Below are 25982 nucleotides of genomic sequence, written 5' to 3'. Positions count from 1 at the left end.
CAGAAAACCATATAGTTTTGGAAAGTACACATTCTGACAAATCCAACATGGGTAAAGAGTCCTTTCTACACGAAAGTACCAATCTGCAAAGCTTTCCTAAAATTAGTGGTTTTTATGACATTTCAGAAAATCGACTAAAAATGTTGCAATTTGCCGCATTTATCTCACACAATTTCTTGCATACAAAGGCAAATCACCCCAAATAGGAACACCTAAGGCAGGGGTCCTCAAACTTTTTAACCCTTTTACTGCCAACGACGTACGGTGTACGTTGTTGCAGTAAAAGGCTTTATCTGCCAACAACGTTGCAGGGCCGACCCACAAGCAGCAGACGCAATTGCATCGCGTCTGCTGCTTGGTACCACTTCCAGCTTCCCCCCCCCCCCAGCGCTGGCCGACTGACTTCCTGCAGCATGGAAGACAGGACTGCAGCACCAGGACCAGGCAAGCTTCAAGACTGGTAAGGGTGATTTTTTTTTTTATTCATACACATTTATACATACTTACACTCACCTACACACACTTACATATATTTACACACACATACAGCACACAATTTTGCAGGGTTTTTTGTTTTGGTTTTCCATTTTGCTCACTTATATACACCTATATACACTTACATACACACTAACACATTGTCACACAACTTTTACACATATATACACAAACACTTTTTTTTTACCACTGTTTTTAGTTTCTTTTCTCTAAAAACTGTTTATTATGGACAGCGTGACTATTGGATAAGATATTCTGACCACTAATTACGCTGTTGTGGGACTTATTTTGTGGTTTCGCTAATTTTTACAATATTTGTGGTTTCATTGCATTTTTATCCCTGTATTAGTATTCCTGATCTGTTTTTAGCATAGCTTTGCCATGTGTAACTTTGGTGTAGAAAAATACCTTTACCTATTTTGAATTGATCAGAATGTGTACTTTCCAAAAATATATGGGTTTCTGGGGGTCTCTGTATAGTTAGGGGGTGTTTCGGCACATAATATGCTGTCCATATGCGCTATTTTAATTTTGTGTTTCTATTTGGGGTGATTTGCCTTTGTATGTAAGAAATTGTGTGAGATAAATGCATCAAATTGCAACATTTTTAGGCGATTTTCTGAAATGATTTTTCTGAGAAGAATATATTCCTGATCTTTCAGTGTGCTTGTGTCTGCAGGGAAATTGCTTTAACACCTTAGACTCTAAGGCAAACCCATCTCCACTCCCTCCTCCCTTGTTAGTACCTGTGTTGGCACTCTTCCCCAGCAAGTCACCGCATCGGCACGGGGAAGAACACCAACACAGGTACTAACTAGAGAGGAGTGGGGCCGGGTAAATGGCCGCGGAGAGTCGCATCTGACCCGTGGGACGTAGTTTGAGGACCGCTAAACTAAGGTCTACTGAACAGTTTGATGCCCAATATGCATAGATATACCAAAGCCTGTGGTGTGTACTGATTCCAAAATGAAAATAGCGCATATGGATTTATCGCCTGCCAACTCAGCTTTTGCACACAGAGCCCCCTGATAGTGTATTATGTGCTGTAAGACCCCCTACTATACAGAGACCCCCAGAAAACCATATACTTTTGTAAGGTACACATTCTAATGAATTCAAAATAGGTAGTTATTTTTCTACACCAAAGTTATACACGTTGTTGGCAGTTAAAGCCTTTTTCTGCAATGACATGCCACGCACGCCGTTGGCAGTTAAAAGGTTAATATACTTGTAAAGAGTAATCATTAATTATATACAATATTCAGTTTAGTTGCATGTCTCTGCTCTCTCTCCAGCTCATTAATATCCTTCTGGAGCTCAAAACTGCACTGCATACTCAAGATAAGGCCTTACCAGAGACTTATAAAGAGGCAAAATTATGTTTTCATCTCGAGTCAATGCCCTTTTTTTTATGTAAAACAGCACTTTATTAACTGGAATAAGACTTGTTATCTACAAAAAAAATCCCCAGATCATTTTCAATTAAGGATTCCTCCAACTTAGTGTATAACTCGCATTTGTATTATTTCTACTTGGTTCCCAGGTTTGCTAAATTGCTCTGCAAAGTGGCAGCATCCCGCATCAAACTTATAGTTTTGTACAATTTGTCAGCAAAAATAGAACCAGTACTTTCTATGCCTACCTCCTGGTCATTAATAAACGAGTTAAAAGGACTGACCCCTGTGGTACTCCACTAACAAAATGTAAATGTTCCATTTACCACCACTCTTTGTAACCTATACTTCAGCCAGTTCTCTATCCAATTACAAATATTATGTTCTAGGCCAATATGTCATTAAAGGTATACTGTCATGGGAAAACATGTTTTTTTCAAAACGCATCAGCTTTTTGAATGAAGGAGCCACATGAGCATTTTGCCAGTCCCTTGGCACCATGAATTACGTGAAGAGGTTTGGTAATCACAGAGCTAAGTTAATTTAATACCCAGGACCATACGGTCCTGGAACTTTACCTTTAAATGTTTGTCTCTTCTGAATTTCCTCCTGAGTGAGTGACCCATGCATCCGTAGTTATATTACTAGAGCTGGGTCTATTAAAAGGGAAGCCTTGATTAGCTTTATTTGCTTTATTCTACCTGATGAAAGTTTCTGCTGTCCCAGCTAACTTGAATGCTTTAAAAGCATGTTTCTCTTGCAGGTGTCTGTGGGACACAGGGGGTATAGTAGGTACCAGTAGGAGGCAGGACACTAGAATAGGAAGAAGAGGAACAAACCCCTCCTCCCTGCTACTATACCCCCCCCGCCCGAGTAAGCCAGTTTTTTCTAGTGTCCTCAGGAGACAGGATCTCTCTATCATCCTCCACTGATTTTCTTCGTCCAGATTGAACCAGCACCAGGGGTTGACCTACAGGGGCCTCACCAAGGGCTTCCTACAGAGGCTTCCCCCCACGTGGCACTATGCACACTGGGGCCAGTAAGCCTCCCCTGGAGCGGGCCAGTCAGGGATCCCTGCCTCTACCACTGAGCGCAGAAGCTGTCCAGTGTTGCGTGTGCCAGACTTCAGGACATCCAGGTCAGCATATGTCTAGCCTTCTCAATCTGCCCAGCCTACCTCGCCTGCCGGCCTACCTCGCCCCCCAGTCTCTCCTCTCCCTATTCGCCTCACATACATTCCACAGGCCTCTCTTCTTCTCGCTTACACAACCTCAGTAGCCCTGAGACTATACTTGGCACTGTACTTGCCACTGTACTTTACGTTGTACTTGCACTGAAATTACTCAGCCTTGCCATGCTTGACACTGTACTTGGCACTGTACTTACACAGCCTCGCCATATTTGGCACTGTACTTACACAGCCTCGCCATACTTGGCACTGTACTTACGCAGCTTTGCCATACTTGGCACTGTACTTACGCAGCTTTGCCATACTTGGCACTGTACTTACACAGCCTCACCATGCTTGACACTGTACTTGGCACTATGATACACAGCCTTGCCATGCTTGGCACTGCACCTGCCACTGTACTTACACAGCCTTGCCATGCTTGGCACTGTACTTCCTCTGTACTGGCACTAATTACACAGCCTTGCCATGCTTGGCACTGTACCTGGCACTGTACTGTCACAGTAATACACAGCCTTGTCATGCTATGCACTGTACTCAGCACTGCACTCACACAGCCTTGCCTTGCTTGGCACTGTACTTGGCACCATACCTGGCATTGTAATTACACAGCCTTGCCAGGCTTGACTCCGTTCTCGGCACTGTTCTTACACAGCCTGGACATACTTGATACTGTACTTGGCCCTACACTGGCACTGTACTCCCACAGCCCCGGCAGACTGGCACGGTACTGGCACTGAACTCGGCACTCTGTCACAGTAGCTAACCCAGTACTTAACATGGTACTTAATGTGGTACTTCTGCCACTCTGCCACCCCACTTGGCACCCGGCTGGCATTGTGCCAACTCTAATCGCAGTAACACTTTGCAGACAACATACTAGGCACTGTACTGCCACTGTACTAGGCATTGTATGGACACTGTACTAGGCCCCGTACTGCCTATTCATCGGCATGGTACTCTATGCTTGCAGCCCCATACCGCATTCTGCCCACAATTTCAAGGGAACTTTTACCTTCACCCATGTGTGGCAACGCCTTCTGTCAGGCTGAAAGGAACCCTATTCTCTACCTCTTCAACTCCTGGTCAAGACTTCTTCCTAGGTCAGGGATTGCCCTACCCAGCCACTTCTGAAAACTCCAAGGGTGGCTCCTGATCCGGTAGTGGAGTAAGATGCTCAAGCGCAGGCTTTCACCCCTGGCACGGATCCCCCGTATGAGCTGTCTAGCTCCCACTGGCATACCAAGATTGACCGCCCATCTGGATAAGACATTGAACAGGCTGGGCCGATTAGGTCCTGATTCGGGCTGTATCTCTCAGCGTCAAGTGTCCCATCTCCAGGAGGAGTTTAGTGTCACGAGTCCCTACACGCTCCAGCCTCCGATGGGATCATTCATCTCCTTATGGTCGCGGAATCTTCCCAGGATCAGTCCCGTTCTCTCTTCGGCATCTCATCCCACGAACAACTGGAATACCTAATACAGTCTGACCGGGATCAAGGCCATCCGACGTTCCAACGCGGTTATCCCTTCCCACAGAACGGTCGGGAAAAGATGTTCCGATACTCCCAGCTCCTGACTCCTCGCACTACAAGGATTCCAGGAACATGAGGATGGAGGGATTCCTTAGATCCCTACACCGGGTTCCCAACATCCTGCAAAGCATCCCTTGAGCCATCTCAAGTGCTCAGCTGCTCACGACTCTCTCGGTAGCAGCCTGCCATTACGTGGCTCTACCCATGGTCAGCCAGATTCTGGTCTGGGCCAGAACTCGATAAGGAACTCTGACAAGCTACAGGGGAAAAGGGGGCATTCTTTTCCCCAACCCAAGACCAGGCCTCCCCTTCGTCAGGGGCATTCCTTCGCCTTAAGGGCTCCTAGGCTCCTTACAGATTACCTCCCCTAGGCTCCGGTTTCCAACCGCCCCTAGATCTCCACCTACCCAACCCACCGACAGTCCTCCCCCGGGAAAGTCACGCCCCTATAGGAGACAGCCTCCATTCTTCCAGAAAGCATAAGATAGTATCCTCGCAATACTGTCTCGAACCCTTGTCCAGCCTGCCTACTAGGTCCTTCATATCCCGAACATCTTGGTATCACCACGAACGACAGCACTCCTTGCCATCTTGCCACCTTGCCTCCACGCCTCCACATTCGGGAGATCTGGACACCCCGCCGGGCTAAGCCTCTCAGGCCACTTAGTCCAGTCATACAACGTCTCACAATAACCTGTCTAAACTATCAAGGCGGAACACGTCGACAAGTCTCCCAGGAACTCTCCCCGAACTCTCATTTGGTCACAATCACAGAACCAGATCCATACAGCCGATTACCTAAGTCAGCAACAACTGAATCCAGGAGACGGCCCCCAAGTTTCAAGCGTCAGGACATGGTGGACCGATGGGGTCTCCCAGAAGTGGACACCAGGGCCTCTTGTCTGAACTGCAAGTTCCACAATTCATGGCCAGGTATCGTGACCCCCTAGTCCCAATGGCAGTCGCCTGAACCGCCACAGGGGCTTCAAACGGCATGCCTGCTCCTCCCTTCCTCTTCTGCCAGAGTCACCAGGAAGAGCAGGCGGAGACACACACACAGTCACCCTAGTGGCCCCCTCCTAACCTGGAGGGCCTGGTTCACCGAAGGTGCTTCCCAGCAAATCAGTTCCTGGCACCTTCCTCAGGACCCCCACTTTTCACCCAGGGTACGACTCGTCGCCCTGATCCAGCCTCCCTCAATTGACGGCCCGGCTGTTAGGTTCCTAGCACTCAAGTTCAGGAATTTTCACCAGATGTCATCCATACCAAGATGGCGGCCCGGAAAATGGTATCCTAGAAACCTTCGCCTGTGGGGGAATTCCTTAAGGACTGGTGCAACTCTTCCGGTCATTTGCCCGGGGTTCTCCAGTTCCCACGGCTTATGTCCTTCCCGTCCGGACTTGGGTCTTCCCAGGTATCCCTTAAATCCCAAATCTCTCCTCTGTTGCCCCTTTCTATGATGATTGGCACTGCCTGACATAGCCTCCCTTCTACAGGGTGTCTCGCGGCTACTTCTTCATTCCGCAATTCCATTCCCCCCTGGGACCTGCCACGCAGACCGAGCGGCCCCAAGAATTCTTCCCAACTTGTTCCTAAGGTGGTCCATCCTTGAAACCAACTATCTTCTTTCAAGGAAGTGACCCTTCAATCCCTTACCCGGTTCAGGCTCAGAATCTATTTATTCCAGACCCAGCACATACTTAATCGGCAACCCTCTCACTCACCGCCTGGGCCCCAGAAGGGTTCTCAGGCCGTTAAAGCCACAATACCACGCCGGATTAGGGGAGTCGTCCACAGAGCACACGTTACCAGAGGGAAGTCACCACCTCTCAGCATGAAGCTCATTCCACTAGGGGTTTTTGGCACCCCTTGGATCTTCAGAAACAAGGCCTAAGCCGAACAAGTCCACACGGCCGCTACATGGTCCCTTTTCTCACCCAAACTCGCATATTGAGTTTTTGCAGCATATCCCACTCATTCAGGAGAATGAAACTGCACGCCTCAGTTGCCTAAAACCGCTTCTCCCACCCTTCTCAAAAAGGGACAGCTTTGGAATGTCCCCATGGTCCCTGTGTCCCACAGACACCTGCAAGAGAAAAGGGGATTTTGTGATAACTCACCATTAAATCCTTTTCTCTTAGGACATCTGTGGGACACAGGGCTCCACCCTGGAAGCGGTACCTTTGGAAAGTTTTCTGCCTATTCTATACAGCTATGTTCTACTGTCTCTTATCTTGTTGACAAAACTGGCTCACTCAGGAAGTGACGGGGGGGTATAGTAGCAGGGAGGAGGGGCTTGTTCCTCTTCTTCCTATTCTAGTGTCCTGCCTCCTGCTGGTACCTACTATACCCCATGGTCCCTGTGTCCCACAGATGTCCTAAGAGAAAAGGATTTAACGGTGAGTTATCACAAAATCCCCTTTTCTAGTAACCAAACCTCAATACTAACACTTTTATTCAACCATAAAGGTTTTGCTTTGTAATGTATTTTCTTGCTTACAAGGAGAGTATACTGACCTGTATACTTGTTAAGCAACATTTTAAAGATATTACATTTTCCTTTTTTTGTTTAACCCTGTGAAAAGCCTTTCCCCACATTACAGAGATGCCCTTATACTGGCAAAGTCTGCAAGTCTAAAAGTTATTGTTTTAGTTAATCCCCTTATAGAGCTGTCTCTGCAACATTATCTCAAAGAAGACCCTAAATGTCCACCCACACAAATATTAGAGAGGAGTTCAGTATTAGATATTATCAGGTCCAAAAGAAAATCATTCCTAGTAGGTACTTGAACTGCCTGTATTAAAAAGTTGTAATTTAGCATATTTACAAACCTACTAGCTTTTTCTGACTTACTGTATGTGTATGGATGCATGTGTATGGACAATTAAAGTCCCCCATAATAAGAACCTGCCCTAATTTTGAAGTCTCCTCCATTTGCAATAGTAGCTGGGCCACATCCTCCTCACTAATATGTGGTGCTTTGTAGCATACACCAATGATTATTTTCTTTGTAACCTTTAGGGCTCTGGCACACGGGAAGATTAGTCGCCCGCGACAAAACTCCCTGTTCGCGGGTGACTAATCTCCCCGAGTTGCCGCCAGTTGCCATCCCACCGGCGACAATGTAAGTCGCCGGTGGGATGGCACACGCGGTGGCGCAATTGCGGGAAATCGCAGAAAAAGTCTCGCAAGGCAACAGGGAGTTTTGTCGCGGGCGACTAATCTCCCCGTGTGCCAGAGCGTTTTGTTTTTACCAAAGACTTGCTCATGAATAAAAGAAGGAACTCGTCATTTTACAATTGTTTTGCTCAAACTGGACGCACAAGCATTCATAAGTGTGTGTTGATATATTTATTTAAACATATAATACCATTGTGTGAAATTGTTTATAGTTCAGTTGCTCCAACTTTAAGATGGTTAATATGCACATGTAATACAAATATATCTTGTGGGAAATATAAATTAAGTAAGTAAAGCTTTACTGGGGTCCTGAATTTCATTCCTACCTGGGTACTGTCTGCAGTGAGTAGTGTTTTGTCAGTTTCATTAGGGACCTATTTATAAAACTGTGTAAAAAGAAGAATCTTGATCAAATACATCATACATTGCTGTCTAATCACCAGGCATCGCCATATATAAAAAGGAGTATTTTTCAAGCTTTGCATTAAAAAGTGATACTGACACGAAAAAACAACTTTTTAAAATATGAATCTACATAAAAAGTTGCCTATGGGTTGTGTTGATCATTTTTTGCTGATAGGGCTGCTTTTGTAAGTAATTGTTACTTGAAATCCCAAAACCTGACTGTTTTGCCAGCCTGACTGTCCCTTCTCAGCCTGTCAGTTATAGCTTCTAATGCTAACGGCCTCTGCTGGACAAATATGGCAGCCCCCTCATAGAGGAACATGGGGGATCAGATAGGGAATGTAAAAGCTTGGACAAATACTTTTATGGCAAAATTATAAATAGCATGCAAAGACAATGTTATGACAGATGTTAAAAAGGTTTCATTTCTGTTGTCAGTAGTAGGAAAACTTTTGGAAGGGGTAATTAGGGATAGGGTACTTGAATACATTGCAGTTCACAATACTATTAGTTTGTGCCAGCATGGTTTTCTGCGTAACAGATCTTGCCAGACTAATTTAGTCGCCTTTTATGAGGAGGTGAGCAGGAACCTCGATGCTGGAATGGCAGTTGATGGTAGTTGATGTGATCTACTTGGACTTTGCTAAAGCGTTTGATACAGTACCTCACACAAGGTTAATGATCAAATTAAGGAATATTGGCCTAGAACATAATATTTGTAATTGGATAGAGAACTGGCTGAAGGATAGATTACAAAGAGTGGTGGTAAGGGGAACATTTTCTAATTGGACCAGTGTGGTTAGTGGAGTACCGCAGGGGTCAGTCCTTGGTCCTTTGCTTTTTAACTTGTTTATTAATGACCTGGAGGTGGGCATAGACAGTACTGTTTCTATTTTTGCTGATGACACAAAATTGTGCAAAACTATAAGTTCCATGCAGGATGCTGCCGCTTTGCAGAACGATTTGACAAAATTAGAAAACTGAGCAGCAAACTGGAAAATGAGGTTCAATGTTGATAAGTACCAAAGTTATTTTGGTAGAAATAATATAAACGCGAACTATCTACTGAATGGTAGTGTGTTGGGGGTTTCCTTAATGGAGAAGGATCTAGGGGTTTTTGTAGATACAGTGGCTTGCAAAAGTATTTGGCCCCCTTGAACTTTTCCACATTTTGTCACATTACAGCCACAAACATGAATCAATTTTATTGGAATTCCACGTGAAAGACCAATACAAAGTGGTGTACACGTGAAAAGTGGAACGAAAATCATACATGATTCCAAACATTTTTTACAAATAAATAACTGCAAAGTGGGGTGTGCGTAATTATTCAGCCCCCCCTGAGTCAATACTTTGTAGAACCACCTTTTGCTGCAATTACAGCTGCCAGTCTTTTAGGGTATGTCTCTACCAGCTTTGCACATCTAGAGACTGATATCCTTGCCCATTCTTCTTTGCAAAACAGCACCAGCTCAGTCAGATTAGATGGACAGCGTTTGTGAACAGCAGTTTTCAGATCTTGCCACAGATTCTCGATTGGATTTAGATCTGGACTTTGACTGGGCCATTCTAACACATGGATATGTTTTGTTTTAAACCATTCCATTGTTGCCCTGGCTTTATGTTTAGGGTAGTTGTCCTGCTGGAAGGTGAACCTCTGCCCCAGTCTCAAGTCTTTTGCAGACTCCAAGAGGTTTTCTTCCAAGATTGCCCTGTATTTGGCTCCATCCATCTTCCCATCAACTCTGACCAGCTTCCCTGTCACTGCTGAAGAGAAGCACCCCCAGAGCATGATGCTGCCACCACCACCATATTTGACAGTGGGGATGGTGTGTTCAGAGTGATGTGCAGTGTTAGTTTTCCGCCACACATAGCGTTTTGCATTTTGGCCAAAAAGTTCCATTTTGGTCTCATCTGACCAGAGCACCTTCTTCCACATGTTTGCTGTGTCCCCCACATGGCTTGTGGCAAACTGCAAACGGGACTTCTTATGGTTTTCTGTTAACAATGGCTTTCTTCTTGCCACTCTTCCATAAAGGCCAACTTTGTGCAGTGCACGACTAATAGTTGTCCTATGGACAGATTCCCCCACCTGAGCTGTAGATCTCAGCAGCTCATCCAGAGTCACCATGGGCCTCTTGGCTGCATTTTTGATCAGCGCTCTCCTTGTTCGGCCTGTGAGTTTAGGTGGACGGCCTTGTCTTGGTAGGTTTACAGTTGTGCCATACTCCTTCCATTTCTGAATGATCGCTTGAACAGTGCTCCATAGGATGTTCATGGCTTTGGAAATCTTTTTGTAGCCTAAGCCTGCTTTAAATTTCTCAATAACTTTATCCCTGACCTGTCTAGTGTGTTCTTTGGACTTCATGGTGTTGTTGCTCCCAATATTCTCTTAGACAACCTCTGAGGCCGTCACAGAGCAGCTGTATTTGTACTGACATTAGATTACACACAGGTGCACTCTATTTAGTCATTAGCACTCATCAGGCAATGTCTATGGGTAACTGACTGCACTCAGACCAAAGGGGGCTGAATAATTACGCACACCCCACTTTGCAGTTATTTATTTGTAAAAATTGTTTGGAATCATGTATGATTTTCGTTCCACTTCTCACGTGTACACCACTTTGTATTGGTCTTTCACGTGGAATTCCAATAAAATTGATTCATGTTTGTGGCTGTAATGTGACAAAATGTGGAAAAGTTCAAGGGGGCCGAATACTTTTGCAAGCCACTGTAACAAGTTGTCTAATTCCAGGCAGTGTCATTCTGTGGCTACTAAAGCAAATAAAGTCCTGTCTTGTATAAAAAAAAGGGCATTGGCTCAAGGGATAAGAACATAATTTTGCCTCTTTATAGGTCCCTGGTAAGGCCTCACCTTGAGTATGCAGTGCAGTTTTGGGCTCCAGTCCTTAAAGGAGAAGGAAAGGCTAGTAAAGAGTTAATCACAAGCTGCAGGCATACCTTCAGTTCTCTCAATAGTGCCCTTAAGTCTCCCCATACTTCACCCATTCAGAAGATCAGAAGCCAAACAGAGAAAAAAAACGCTGAGCTGGGTAGAGAAAGTTCCCATAATGTCTCGCTTTTTCCAAGACTTGAGGACTCGTTTCTACAGGCAGCACATGGGCAGAGAGCAGAAGCGTCCGGTTGCCATGGCGACGCAGCGTTGCCGACTTCTCTCACAAGCAGGGGGAGGGCGGGCTGGTACTGCGAGGGAGATTGTTTGTGGCAGGAGCGGGGGTTTGTGGAGCTTGGGGGGGTTTGTGGCAGGAGCGGGTGGGGTTTGTGGAGCTGCAGAAACTTTCTAACAGGAGCAGGGAGCCGGCTTGTGCTTTTCAGCCCATTCAGACACGCTGGATAAGATGGCGGCGCCGTTCACTGAAACAAGCATGTAAGTTCTAGTATGTGTATCTCTGTAAATCTTTCATTAGGCAAGCCAGGAATATAGCGATTTTACACAGCAATAGTAGTACTTTTTAATAGTGTGCTTAATTGATTTTGCCTTTCCTTCTCCTTTAAGAAGGATATTAATGAGCTGGAGAGAGTGCAGAGACATGCAACTAAACTGGTTAAGGGGATGGAAGATTTAAATGAGGTTAGACTGTCGAGGTTGGGGTTGTTTTCTCTGGAAAAGAGGCGCTTGCGAGGGGACATGATTACTCTGTACAAGTACATTAGAGGGGATTATAGGCAGATGGGGGATGTTCTTTTTCCCATAAAAACAATCAACGCACCAGAGGTCACCCCTTTAGATTAGAGGAACGGAGCTTCCATTTGAAGCAGCGTAGGTGGTTTTTCACGCTGAGGGCAGTGAGGTTGTGGAAAGCCCTTCCTAGAGATGTGTTAATGGCAGATTCTGTTAATGCCTTTAAGAGGGGCCTGGATGAGTTCTTGAACAATCAGAATATCCAAGGCTATTGTGATACTAATATCTACAGTTAGTATTAGTGGTTGTATATATAGTTTATGTATGTGAGTGTATTCAGTCGTGGCCAAAAGTTTTGAGAATTACATAAATATTGGAAATTGGAAAAGTTGCTGCTTAAGAAACGCGTGCAGCCATCATTGCGTTTCATAAAAATGGCTTCACAGGCTAGGATATTGTGGCTACTAAGATTGCACCTAATTAACAATTTATAGGATCATCAAGAACTTCAAGGAAAGAGGTTCAATTCTTGTTAAGATGGCTTCAGGGCGTCCAAGAAAGTCCAGCAAGTGCCAGGATCGTCTCCTAAAGAGGATTCAGCTGCGGGATCGGAGTGCCACCAGTGCAGAGCTTGCTCAGGAATGGCAGCAGGCAGGTGTGAGCGCATCTGCACGCACAGTGAGGCGAAGACTTTTGGAAGATGACCTGGTGTTCAAGAAGGGCAGCAAAGAAGCCACTTCTCTCCAAAAAAAACATCAGGGACAGATTGATCTTCTGCAGAAAGTATGGTGAATGGACTGCTGAGGACTGGGGCAAAGTCATATTCTCAGATGAAGCCGCTTTCCGATTGTTTGGGGCATCTGGAAAAAGGCTTGTATGGAGAAGAAAAGGTGAGCGCTACCATCAGTCCTGTGTCATGCCAACAGTAAAGCATCCTGAGACCATTCATGTGTGGGGTTGCTTCTCATCCAAGGGAGTGGGCTCACTCACAATTTTGCCCAAAAACACAGCCATGAATAAAGAAAACACCCTCCAACAGCAACTTCTTCCAACAATCCAACAACAGTTTGGTGAAGAACAATGCATTTTCCAGCATGATGGAGCACCGTGCCATAAGGCAAGTGGCTCGGGAACCAAAACGTTGAAATTTTGGGTCCATGGCCTGGAAACTCCCCAGATCTTAATCCCATTGAGAACTTGTGGTCAATCCTCAATAGGCGGGTGGACAAACAAAAACCCACTAATTCTGACAAACTCAAAGAAGTGATTATGAAAGAATGGGTTGCTATCAGTCAGGATTTGGCCCAGAAGTTGATTGAGAGCATGCCCAGTCGAATTGCAGAGGTCCTGAAAAAAAAAAGGGCCAACACTGCAAATACTGACTCTTTGCATAAATGTCATGTAATTGTCGATAAAAGCCTTTGAAACGTATGAAGTGCATCACAGAAACAACTGAAACAAAGATCTAAAAGCAGTTTAGCAGCAAACTTTGTGAAAGCTAATACTTGTGTCATTCTTAAAACTTTTGCCCATGACTGTAGATTGGTAGGTGTGGGTTGTGTGTGCTGGGTTTACTTGGATGGGTTGAACTTGATGGACTCTTTTCAACCCTATGTAACTATGTCCGTATCTCTTTAATTATCATCGTAAAATGTTTCCGGCTGAACCCCTGTTATGGCATTAAATACTGCAATGAAGCAGCATAAAATAAACACCTTTACAAATTTGCCTTTTATTTCATTTTGTTTTTTACTTTTTTTTTTTTGGAGTGTAAATAATTTTATAGGACATGATGAAAAAGTCCATTAGATTGTAAGCCTCTTTGTCATGGAATGATGTGAATGAACTATTACTGTAATAAAGAAATAATAATAATTAACCTTTTTTATTTCTTACTTTCATAAATAATTCTGCAAAAGCTTTAAAGTGGACCTGTCACCCTAAGGAATAATTACAAATTGTTTTTCTATTGTGTTTGTCAAGCAAAATAAACTTCAATTACACTATATACATTTTTTTAAACTTACTTCCTTCAGCACTGGAATTCACCATTGCAGAAAACAGGCAGGCTCCATTTTGTGGACACTGTTATTAAGGCAAGCTGTCCATCCTGCCAAAATCTTGTTTCTGTGCCAGTATGGGGGGACCTGATACCCATATCCATGCACTGGTTACAAAATTAGATGGTGAGGAGGGAGGGGGAATGTGAGGAGTGCAGTGACATCTAAGAAGTTCTGAGCTGAAAGTGAAAGTAACTGTCTGCCCCACCCCTATGCCTAAGACACAATTTATCTAAGACATATTATAAAAGGATTAGCTAAGTGCGGTTGTAAGATTGCTACTGACAACACAGACAGTCTTCAGGGTATAGTCAGGTATATGTCTGCCTTACGCTGATACTATGAAGTATAAAAATGTGGTCTTGCTAGCCAATGTAGAGATTTTGCTGCTACACACTATCCTGTGACGGTTAAAATCAAAATATATTCAGCCTTCACATCATGAAGGGGTCTATCACTAGAAGGGAAAGCAAGAAGAAAAGCAGACCCTTTTTTTTTTTCCAATCTGTTCTGACTGAAGCACAGAAAAGCTCCAAATGCAGGTAGAATGCATCAAGTTCCATTTCACCTGTGTTCCCCGATTATCTGTGCCACAATTAGCACAGCCTAATAGGAAATAAAGGCCAGTGTATAATTACATTTTGAACTGGTATAAGTTAATACATACCTGTTCAAAATGTTATACCTTTTATTGAGTACTAACCCTCCTGAGTCTTTTATACCAACTGCCATGTCATGTTTTTTGTTTTATACTTTTTATTTAAATTTGTTTTCACAGATGATCATCTGGCTGGAGAAGTCTCTTGACAAAATAATCAGCATATTTATTATATTTATGTTGGTAATTGGAACACTCCTGTTAGCACTGTTCTTAACAGCAAAGGTATGTTTCTGCTTCTATATCATACTGCATGACTTAATTTGGAAAACAATTCCTGGAGCAGGGTTCACTACATTTTCCCTGTAGCACAATTTTGCAGAACATTTTTCTTATTAATGCTATCACAAAAATGTGATAAGTGAATTATGACTGGCTAACGAAGGTGCTCTTGAGCCTATTTTGAATTGTGGTGGGAGTGGGAGCAAGGGGAGCAGAAAGAAGGATGCAAACAAGTGAGGCTGATAGTGAACAATCCTGGAAAATTTTAGTGGAACTTAAGCTAAGCCTCTTCTTCTTTTGCCACCTGCATCTGTTGGGGCATTATTGTTTTACCTAAATTTCATAGTTTTTTAATTCTAGTAATTTTTTCTTTGTATCACAAAACAGTGGCACAATAAAAAAAAATCAAATTGAGTTTTAATTATTGAAATTCAATTTTACAGAGAATTTTATATCTATGCAAGGCACTGTATTTAATATCTTACTGATACTAAATTTGATTGAGATAACCTTCTTGGTATTGAATTCATTTGTATTCTTTGCATCACAAAACAATGCTACCATGGAAAAAAATGAGTTTCAGTTCTTTGAAATTACAATTTTACAGAGAACAATATTTCATTTTATATTTGTAAGTACTTATTAAAGGAGAAGGAAAGGCTAAGTTACTTGGGGATGCCAAAATGTTAGGCACCCCCAAGTGACTTTTAAGTGCTTACCTGGTACCCCTGTTTGGAGAAAACAAGCGCTTTCTCTTCCATGTTCGCGCATGCGCAGTAGAGTGAAAAGCTGAACTTTAACTAAAAAGTCGGCTTTTCACTCTTCTGCGCATGCACCGGCCCAGGGATTTTACCGACAGAGTGAACACGAAACGAGGAAACGCTTGTTACAGGTACATCGGGCTGGTGCAGTTTTCTCCAAACAGGGGCACCAGCCAGGGGTGCAAGGTAATTTTGGCACCCCCAAGTGACTTAGCCTTTCCTTCTCCTTTAAGGTCACTGTATATGCCATCTTACTGCTACCAACTATGATAGAGAGAACCTTCTTGGCATTAAATTCTAGATAAACTTTCCCTTCTAGGTACATGAAGAAAGTGTGCACATCATTGAAGTTACAAGCAATTTGATAAATGAGACAGTTTCCAGTCATCCGGAATGGGCAAAGTAAGCAGCCAATAAATTATTTAACTCTTAAGGCATCACTGAGAGTACATTTGTCAGGAAATAACATGGGTTTGAGTGCTTATTTAATGCCTAGAAATGTCTTAAGCAATAGAATACAACATTTTAAAAATTCTCCCCACCAAATCCTTAGCCTCAAGCCCCCTTTAAAGCACTCTTCCAATTCAGAGGTAATCTTACAATAAAAATTGAGGACATAATTCATTAATTCATTAAATATAATTAATTCCCTGTGGCTGACCAGCCTACAATAAAATATAAAACCATAAAAAATGTTCCCACGACTTCTACAACCTTAATGTTACATAATCTATATATATATATATATATATAAAAGTAAAGAATGTCGGCACTCACAGGATTTCCACAATAATACTCACAGCCAATAAGTCATGTTTAGGATGCAATCAGGTGTGGTTTATTGGTCCAACATTTCAGTTCCCTACTGGAACCTTCGTCAGGGAAGTGAGTGTGTACACAGAGCAAAGTTTAAATACAGTATTTGGCACCAAACAGCGCGTTGCTAGGCAACCATACAGTACAAAAAACAAAGAGGAAATAAAAGAATAAAGAAGTTTATTTACAAACCCTTGCACGGTGTCATTATTATGCCAGAAGTCCACCAAACTGGGGTTAGCAATTACTGTTTGTAAAGGATCGCGTGTGCATGAGTATTCTGCTGAAAGCCGCGCTGTCCGTCAAGATTAAAGTACCGCCCACATAACTCCCTTGGGGCGCTCCTTAGCAACGGCGCTAGGAGCCTTGCGCAAAGTATTTGTAGTGCATGTAGCCCTCCGTGGTCCTCATATAAAGCCGATGCACAACGTCCCCTGCCTGCACTGGGCGCAACATTCTGCACTCGGTGCCTGCTGCAGTCTGACATCGCTGGTTATAGCCAGGGGTGTCGACTAGCTGCGCGGTCACCAAAACGGGGAATGCAAGAGTATGTGGAGGCACACTGGGGAAGCGCCCAAGGAGCGTGGTTACAGTGGGTATGCATATGCCCCCCGCGGGGCTAGCCAACGAGAGTAAGAGTGCATATTGGGGCGGGCTTATCACGCAGAACTCAGTACTCGTGTAGGCACAATAAGATTGGTTGGGGTACACCTGCTACTCCCACCATGTGGACCCGATCCGGGTACACCTGCTACCCGACTTGTCTTGACGACAGCGCGGCTTTCAGCAGATACTCGTGCACACGCGATCCTTTACAAACAGTAATTGCTAACCCCAGTTTGGTGGACTTCTGGCATAATAATGACACCGTGCAAGGGTTTGTAAATAAACTTCTTTATTCTTTTATTTCCTCTTTGTTTTTTGTACTGTATGGTTGCCTAGCCAGCGCGCTGTTTGGCGCCAAATACTGTATTTAAACTTTTGCTCTGTGTACACACTCACTTCCCTGACGAAGGTTCCAGTAGGGAACTGAAACGTTGGAACAATAAACCACACCTGATTGCATCCTAAACATGACTTATTGCCTGTGAGTATTATCGTGGAAATCCTGTGAGTGCTGCAGAACAGAATATCTGTTTAAGGTTCTTTTTTTGATTTGCAAACTTTTAAGACTTGCTGTTTAAATTCTTGAAGTAGGCAAGGCAAGCTAAACCAGCCACTATACAGTTCTTTGGTAGTGTTCTGTCTGTAAGAATCCCTTTACTGAATTAGTGATTTCTGTGTCACCTGATTATATTTTGAGAAAATGAAACGCTCGATGAAGGGTTCATCTACAGTGACAGATATGGACAGATTGAAAAAAATTGTTGTGACGCAAGTTTGTGTGCTTTAATAATGAACATCTTTTTGTAATGCAGTTGGCTTCCTGAAGCACAAGTTGTTCAGAAAGCCCTTAACTCAGCTGCTAACAATGTGTATCAGTATGGCAGAGAATGGATAACACACAAGGTAAGAAAGCAGATCATATAACAATTCTTTTAAATTTGCAAGAACATACTACCCATAAGGCTAACCTCATATGGAACCCTTTTCTCTCCACTACTAATTGGTCAAAATTATGCTATCTGTCTTGCTTTCTGCTGAAATCAGGAGCTCATAGATTGTAGTAATTTCAATTATCCAACTCAACTCCCAGTGTCATAGGAAACATTAGAGGTGTATTTCCCCTTTTATATACACAAATGGCGTATAGACTTGGATATTCTTTGGGTGCCTGCTGTAGTAAAAGTCCTTATATACAATCCAAAACCTCCACCAGTTAGCAGAAGTGCCTACTTACAAACCAATGGCCGATGCATAGATAGCAGAGAGAGACCTGCTTGATTGAATACTACAGGCAATATTCGAGCCATTGGTTTGTAAGTAGGCACTTCTGCTGACTGGTGGAGGTTTCGGATTGTATTTAAGGATTTTTACTACAGCATGCAAATTAAGAATGTCTGAGTCTATACTCTATTTTTGGAGATAAAAGGGGAAATGCACCTCTAATATTTCCTATAACACTAAGGGGTACATTTACTAAGCAATTTTGAGAAAAAGTTTATATTTTTTTTTATAATGCATATATATAACCTGCCTAACTTCTAGTTGATCCAGAGGAAGGCAAAAAACCCCATCTGAAGCCTCTCTAATTTGCCACAGAGGGGAAAAAATTCCTTCCTGACTCCAAGATGGCAATCGGACCAGTCCCTGGATCAACTTGTACTAAGAGCTATCTCCCATAACCCTGTATTCCCTCACTTGCTAAAAAGCCATCCAGCCCCTTCTTAAAGTTATATAATGTATCAGCCAGTACGACTGATTCGGGGAGGGAATTCCACAACTTCACAGCTCTCACAGTAAAAAAACCTTTCCGAATATTTAAATAGAACCTCCCTTCTTCTAAACAGAGTGGGTGCCCTTGTCTCTGTTGGAAGGACCTACTGGTAAATAAAACATTAGAGAGGTTATTATATGATCCCCTTATATATTTATACACAGTTATCATTTCACCTCTTAAGCGCCTCTTCTCCAGTGTAAACACCCAACTTGGCCAATCTTTCATCATAACTGAGACTTTCCATACCCTTTACCAGCTTAGTTGCCCTTCTCTGGACCCTCTGTAATTCAATAATGTCCCGTTTGAGCACTGGAGACCAAAACTGAACAGCATATTCTAGATGGGGCCTTACCAGCGCTCTGTAAGGGGGAAGAATGACACCCTCCTCCTGTGAATCTATACCCCTTTTAATACAGCTCAAAACCTTGTTTGCCCTTGCAGCTGCTGCCTGGCATTGCTTGCTACAGCCAAGTTTATTATCTACAAGGACTCCAAGGTCCTTCACCATTATGGATTTGCCTAGTGCAGTCCCATTAAGGGTATAAGTGGCTTGCATATTTTTACATCCCAGGTCCATGACCTTACATTTATTCACATTAAATCTCATCTGCCACTTAGCCGCCCAGATTGCCAGTTGGTCAAGAACCTGCTGGATAGAACTGACTGGTCTGCAGAGTTTTGTGTCATCTGCAAACCCTTATACATTGCTTATAATACCATTTATGAACAAGTTAAACAAAAGTGAACCCAGTACAGAACCTTGAGGGACCCCACTGAGAATCTTACTCCAAGTAGAGAATGTATCATTAACAACCACCCTCTGTACCCGATCCTGTAGCCAGTTTTCTATCCATGTGCAAATGTTTTCACTAAGACCAATAGACCTTAGTTTAGAAAGCAAAATCCAAATAGATTATATCTACTGCATCCCCACTGTTCAGCTTCTTACTCACCTCATCATAAAAAGCAATTAAATTGGTCTGACATGACCTGTCCTTCATAAAGCCATGCTGGTTACTGCTCATAATGCCATTTTGTATGTGATCCCTTGTGAACAAGCCTTGAAATAACTTGCCCACCACAGATGTCAAACTTACAGGCCTATAATTGCCAGGCTGAGATCTTACTCCCTTTTTAAATATAGGAATGACATTAGCCTTCTTCCAATCCCTAGGTACCATACCTGATGAAAGCGAGTCTGAAAATATCAGAAACCAAAGGCCACTGTAAATCTGACCCTAGCTCTCTCAGTACCCGAGGGTGTATTCCATCTGGTCCAGGTGCTTTGTTTACATTTATCCACACACACAAATTACCCTATCCACCATTCTAATAATTTAATCCCCTACAACTGTAGCCCGCCTTCCCTTCCTAGCACTATTCCCCCCACATGTATTAGAGGTGCCGGCTCCTAGGGTGCTCAGAGAGTCTGCCTGCTCCATACTTGCTAGCTCAGAGCCATCTTCCCCACTTACCTCCACTTTCCCCCACTACACTGGCCCCTGCCAGTGATTGCTCAGTGAGCCTCCTGTTCTCCCCCATTTTTGCAGCTGCTCTCAGTGCTGCCAGTTCCCCCCTTAGATTCTGCACTTCAGATTCCAAGAGGAAAACCCACCTGCATCTCTCACAAGTAAATGCTGCATGGAACTGCTGCTCCAGGATCACATACATGTGACAAGATCCACACTAATTAACACCGGCAATCATACTGGAACTCATATTGCCACTGGGTACTTAGTCTCCCGAGTGCAATCCCTCGTATAGTGCCTTTTTGGTTTTAACACCTGCCACACACTTAATTCACATGCAACACTTGGATCACATGCAACACTCACTGTGCAGTCTGTAACTTCTAGATATTTCTGAGATTTCCGAATGGGTTTTTGCCAGTATTGGATTTTTCTGATAGTTTCTTAAAAAAATTCGAGTTTTGCGAAAATCTTCCCAGAAAAATTCGAGTTTTTCAAAAATAACTCCCATAATTCACGAGTTATTAATGTTTAGTTAACTTTTTTGTAAAAAATAAAAATTCTGAAGGTTTGATCTGTCAAGTGCCATTGAGTCCTATGGAGGCTAAGAATAGTGGGGGAATAGAGTAGTCGGTGAAAGCCTGTCCTTGACACATTTTCAAGGAGAAGTTAATCGCCTAATTATTTTCTATTTCGCATGTGTGGAAGGGGACGTTAATCCCATCATTGTTTTCTATCTCATCAAGTTTCAAAGTGAAACTTCAATGAGAATGAGTGCTAATGCTCCTAAAATGGCTGCTGGAGCAATTCCTATTTGGGAAAAGAGGAAGAGGATTCATGGAAACGAACGTCTGTTTAAACTCCAATTTTTTGAGTTTTAACAGTACTCTCAGGTCAAACAATTTGGGATTTTCTAATGTAAATTAAAATTTTTCATATGAACAATTAAAAGTATTATCGGGACATTTTATGTATACAACAATAATCAAGTTTAATTCTAATTTATACCATGTCCATGTCGAGTTTCTACGACTTTCAAGGCCAGAAAAAAAACTCATTTTAGTAAATCAGCCCCTAGGCGTTGATTTGGATAATTGAAATTACTACACTATATGAGCTCCTGATTTCTGTATTTTGCTATAGGCGCTGATCTTTTTTTATATTGTGGGACTTCATATGCAGTTGGGAGACTGAGAAGATCAGCAAGAGAAATCAGTTCTGAAGGACTGATATTCCCAAATATTTGTTGTTGTATATCTCTGCTGACATCAGTTAAAAGAGCAGCAGGTTACCCTTTACCTCAACTTGATCATCCTGTTGCCAGTGGAAAATGATCAGAGGCAGGAAGAGGGTGGTAGTGGAAAGAGAGAGAGAAAAAGCAATTAAATATCTTGTTATAAAATATTAAACAAAAATGAATGTGACTTGCAGTGTGTGCATTTGATTGATAATATTTTTGTTCTTCAATTTAATTTTTTTTCATTCTTATTTAAGCTGCATAAGATTTTTGGGGAGAAGGTCAATAACACAGCAGTTATTGAGAAGCAGGTTCTAGAGCTGTGGGACAGACTGTACCATTCTTGGGTTATTAAGGTAATTTACCTCAATAGTACCATTTTTTCTGTCAAAGCCCCAGTGTGGAGCTTAATTTAATATTTCAAAAAATAAAAAGTTTCATACTTGATCTGATACCCTAGGTTGGGAATCCCCAACTTTTTTTTAATCGTGAGCCACACGCAGATGTAAAACGTTTTGGTAAGCCACGCAAGCATAAAAACAGTCCAAGCAACGTGAATTGGAAATGCATGAAAATAAAGGAAACGTGAAAATATGGTGCAGTGTTTCTTAAAACAAAAAAACCAACAAGTGCAATAATAAATATCGTGACTGAAAATAAATTGAGTGATAAATTTCATGCACCGGTGCAATATGGTGAGCCAATGCACTCACCAGATTCAAAATCACAGCACACCAAAGCAAATGTGCAGGTTGTTGATAGCAGTGATAAAGCGGATCCTCAAATCATGATAAAATGAGTAAGAGCAAACATAGTGTAATACTATTTATTAAAATAAAAACCTGCACATATTACAGGCTACTCACAGGATTTTAGTACAAATTCAGAAAAGCAGAAACAAGCTCAAGCTCTATACGCGCTTCACGTGATCACACTTCCTCAGGAGGCGGATAATAATGCCCCAATGATACATAATGTGCTTTTATATCTGCTCCATTAACGTTCTGTTTAAAATGTATCTGTGGTTTATGTGTGATGGAATCTCCCAATACTGGGTCGATCTTTAACACATTCCAATGCCTACATATTATGTAAGTCCTTTGGGTTCAAATTCTATATGAAATATATTATGGTGACTTACAGTATTAAAAACATCAAATGTAGGCATTGGAAAGTGTTAAAGATTCCATCACAGATAAACCACAGGTACATTTTAAAAAATCAAGAACACTTAATCAGTATGGGGCCGATGTGGTAAACCTAGCATTGGCTTAGGGCTGAAATGTAATAAGAAAGGGTGTAGCACTTGTTTATACGTTGCCCCAAAAACACTCAAAATAGAAGGGTTACATAGTTACATAGTTACATAGGGTTGAAAAAAGACCAGTGTCCATCAAGTTCAACCCATCCAAGCAAACCCAGCACACCCAACCCACACCCACCAATCCATACACTCACATACACAAACCACAAATACAACCACCAGTACTAACTGTAGATATTAGTATCACAATAGCCCTGGATATCCTGATTGATCAAGAACTCATCCAGGCCCCTCTTAAAGGCATTAACAGAATCTGCCATTACCACATCACTAGGAAGGGCATTCCACAACCTCACTGCCCTCACCGTGAAAAACCACCTACGCTGCTTCAAATGGAAGCTCCGTTCCTCTAATCTAAAGGGGTGACCTCTGGTGCGTTGATTGCTTTTATGGGAAAAAAGAACATCCCCCAACTGCCTATAATCCCCTCTAATGTACTTGTCCAGAGTAATCATGTCCCCTCGCAAGCGCCTCTTTTCCAGAGAAAACAACTTCAACCTCGACAGTCTCACCTCATAGTTTAAATCTTCCATCCCCTTAACCAGTTTAGTTGCACGTCTCTGCACTTTCTCCAGCTCATTAATATCCCTCTTAAGGACTGGAGCCCAAAACTGCACCGCATACTCAAGGTGAGGCCTTACCAGGGACCTATAAAGGGGCAAAAATATGTTCTCATCCCTTGAGTCAATGCCCTTTTTTATACAAGACAGCACTTTATTTGCTTTAGTAGCCACAGAATGACACTGCCTGGAATTAGACAACTTGTTATCAACAAAAACCCCTCCTATTCAAAACTTCATTACTTGCCGATCCACCTATATAGATTATCTCTTGATTTGACCGAGTAGTAAATTATATGTTGGTGGGACAATCAGGTCTGTTGGTACTAGAGTCTGTGAACACATATGTAACTTCAAGTTGGGTAAGGTTAACCACGGGGTGTCCCGGCATTTTAAGGAGAAACATAATTGTGATCCTATAGGGTTGATGTACATGGTGTTAGAACAGATTCCCCCCATTTTAGAGGCTCATTAACTACGCCAAAGAGGAACTTATTGGATTTTTAAATTAAATACGTTACAACCACAGGGTTTAAACATGGATTTAGATTTGGCTGCATTTTAACCTTTTTAATGGATTTAAATATAAAAAAAAAATTGTAAGAATCTCCCTTTTTAATTTAATTTAAACTTATTTTTTTACACTTAGTTATTTTATAAGTGTCAACATTTCATATTTTATTGTATATAATGTATTTCCAGGGATGTATAGTTCAACAACAGCAATATGACAGCAGGGTACATGACTCGTTTCCTTTAGCATTTAATACTTCATTATAGTATGACATACCCACTATATTTAGTTAATTTAGTTTGTTTAATCAGCAATAAGGCCCTTAACATCTGCTAACACACAATTTCATTCATTATATTCTCTTTTACGCTCTCAGTTACACACACATTTTTCCAGCACTTCCTCATCCTTCATAACCCACAGAGCGCATGCACTGATGTCACTTCCGCCCACACATAACGAGCGTGGTTTTGTGCCTACACTGCGCACTGGGCATCTTATAGGGCGCGACTTTAGTTTAGGTGTCCATTCTTTTGTTGTAGTTTTTAGGTATTTTTCTTTTTAGGGCTCCCTTTGTATTATTACACATCAGTGCCTACGTCACTTCTGCTTTCAGGTATAAAAGCACATTATGTATCTTTGGGTCATTATTATCTGGCTCCTGAGGAAGCGTGACGTAATAACACGAAGCGCGTAGAGCTTGAGCTTGTGTCTGCCTTTGTGAATTTGTACTACAATCATGTGAGTAGCCTGTATATGTGCAGGTTTTTATTTTAATAAATAGTATTACACTATGTTTGCTCTTGCTGATTTTGAATCTTATGAGTGCATTGGCTCAACATGTTGCACCGGTGGATGAAATTTATCACTCAATTTATTTTCAGTAACAATATTAATTTTTGCACTTGTTGTTTATTTGTTTTAAGAAATACTGCACCATATTTTCACTTTTCCTTTATTTTCATGTTCTTCCAATTCACGTTGTTTGGAGTTTTCGAGTACCCAGTCAAAGGGGAGTTGTTGAGAGGAGGCTGCCAACAATCAACACATAAGAGACTCATTATATACACCTTCCGAAGAGCGCTGAGTATTTTTTTCTTTATTGAAGCATAAAAACAGTTCCAGATACAGGCTGTAATTTGTGGATCTGGCCCACAAAAGATTTTTATGCAACAGCACAAGATTTTGTACAAAATATGATCCCCCTGTTATTTGGGTGGGCATCATCACCTGTGGTGTTCGTTTGCACGCTGTAATAAATATGCATCTCAGTGTATAACGAGAGAAATAAGTCTTTCAGACACCATCAGATTTTATCTTGTTGGATGCAGACTCGGCATAATGAATTCACTCCTGACAGGTGTGTTGTGTAACATTTCAAATCTTCCATGTAATTATTGGGGTTTTACGGATACAGAAAATTGCCATTTTTTTTTAGGAACTCTGGGGTACTCTGCTTTTTTTAGAAGCCAAGGCAGACTTAATTGGCATAAAACTAAAATTCTGTCCCTTTTTGTAATAGTGAAATCTTAGAACTTGTACCCGATCCTTAATTGGTCACAGTTTCTTAACACATTCTTGCATAAACTATCTACCGCATTTTTCTCATTATCCAAAAGCAGGAAAGATATCCACTTAATTTAAACTTCTGTGTCACTTCACCTAATCTTTCTCTACTCTTCTAATTATCAGATACAATGTATTTTACTCTAGTTGACTAGGGCCTTGGCAAAGATCTCCAGACTGACATTGGGTAAAAAGACTTATAAGATTATAGTATTCCAATTAATTTTTTAAGTATATGGCAGGGGATTACCTTTTTTACTCGTGAGCCACACTCAGATATAAAAAGTATTGGTGAGCCCCTTGTGGATTACTAGACTGCAGGAGCCTTTGCTTGGAGTAAAACTGTGCCTCTGTGTTTCCAAAACTTGTCTTCAGCCAGAATTTTAAAAATGGGCACTACTTTGAGGCCACTGAGAGCATCATCAAAGGGGGTGGTGCTCACAAACCACTGGTTGGGGATCACTGGTATATGGATTGGACATCAAATTGCCTTTTCTGATTTACATTTTGTTCTCCTCTAATGTATATTGGAAATGGTACCACAGCAGCACGTAGAAGCCAATGTGCCTTG

At 42.2% G+C, this 25982-nt stretch overlaps 1 protein-coding gene across 3 annotated transcripts in view; it reads left to right on the top strand.

Annotated features, from left to right (window-relative positions):
• tmem245 (transmembrane protein 245) overlaps positions 1-25982 on the top strand; it is a 252025-nt gene that overhangs the window by 75018 nt on the left and 151025 nt on the right. For 2 of the 3 annotated variants that reach the window (XM_018089411.2, XM_012953820.3), the window contains 4 exons: positions 14683-14787; positions 15865-15947; positions 17780-17870; positions 21705-21803. In XM_018089411.2, the coding sequence (XP_017944900.1) occupies positions 14683-14787; positions 15865-15947; positions 17780-17870; positions 21705-21803 (378 nt within the window). The remainder of the gene's footprint in view (positions 1-14682; positions 14788-15864; positions 15948-17779; positions 17871-21704; positions 21804-25982) is intronic. The other variant, XM_031903925.1, reaches the window with a different exon arrangement.

This window comes from Xenopus tropicalis, chromosome 6, assembly GCF_000004195.4.
Source record: "Xenopus tropicalis strain Nigerian chromosome 6, UCB_Xtro_10.0, whole genome shotgun sequence".
NCBI lineage: Eukaryota > Metazoa > Chordata > Amphibia > Anura > Pipidae > Xenopus > Xenopus tropicalis.
Note: the sequence above shows the minus strand (reverse complement) of the source record. Positions and strands in the feature narration are given on the sequence as shown.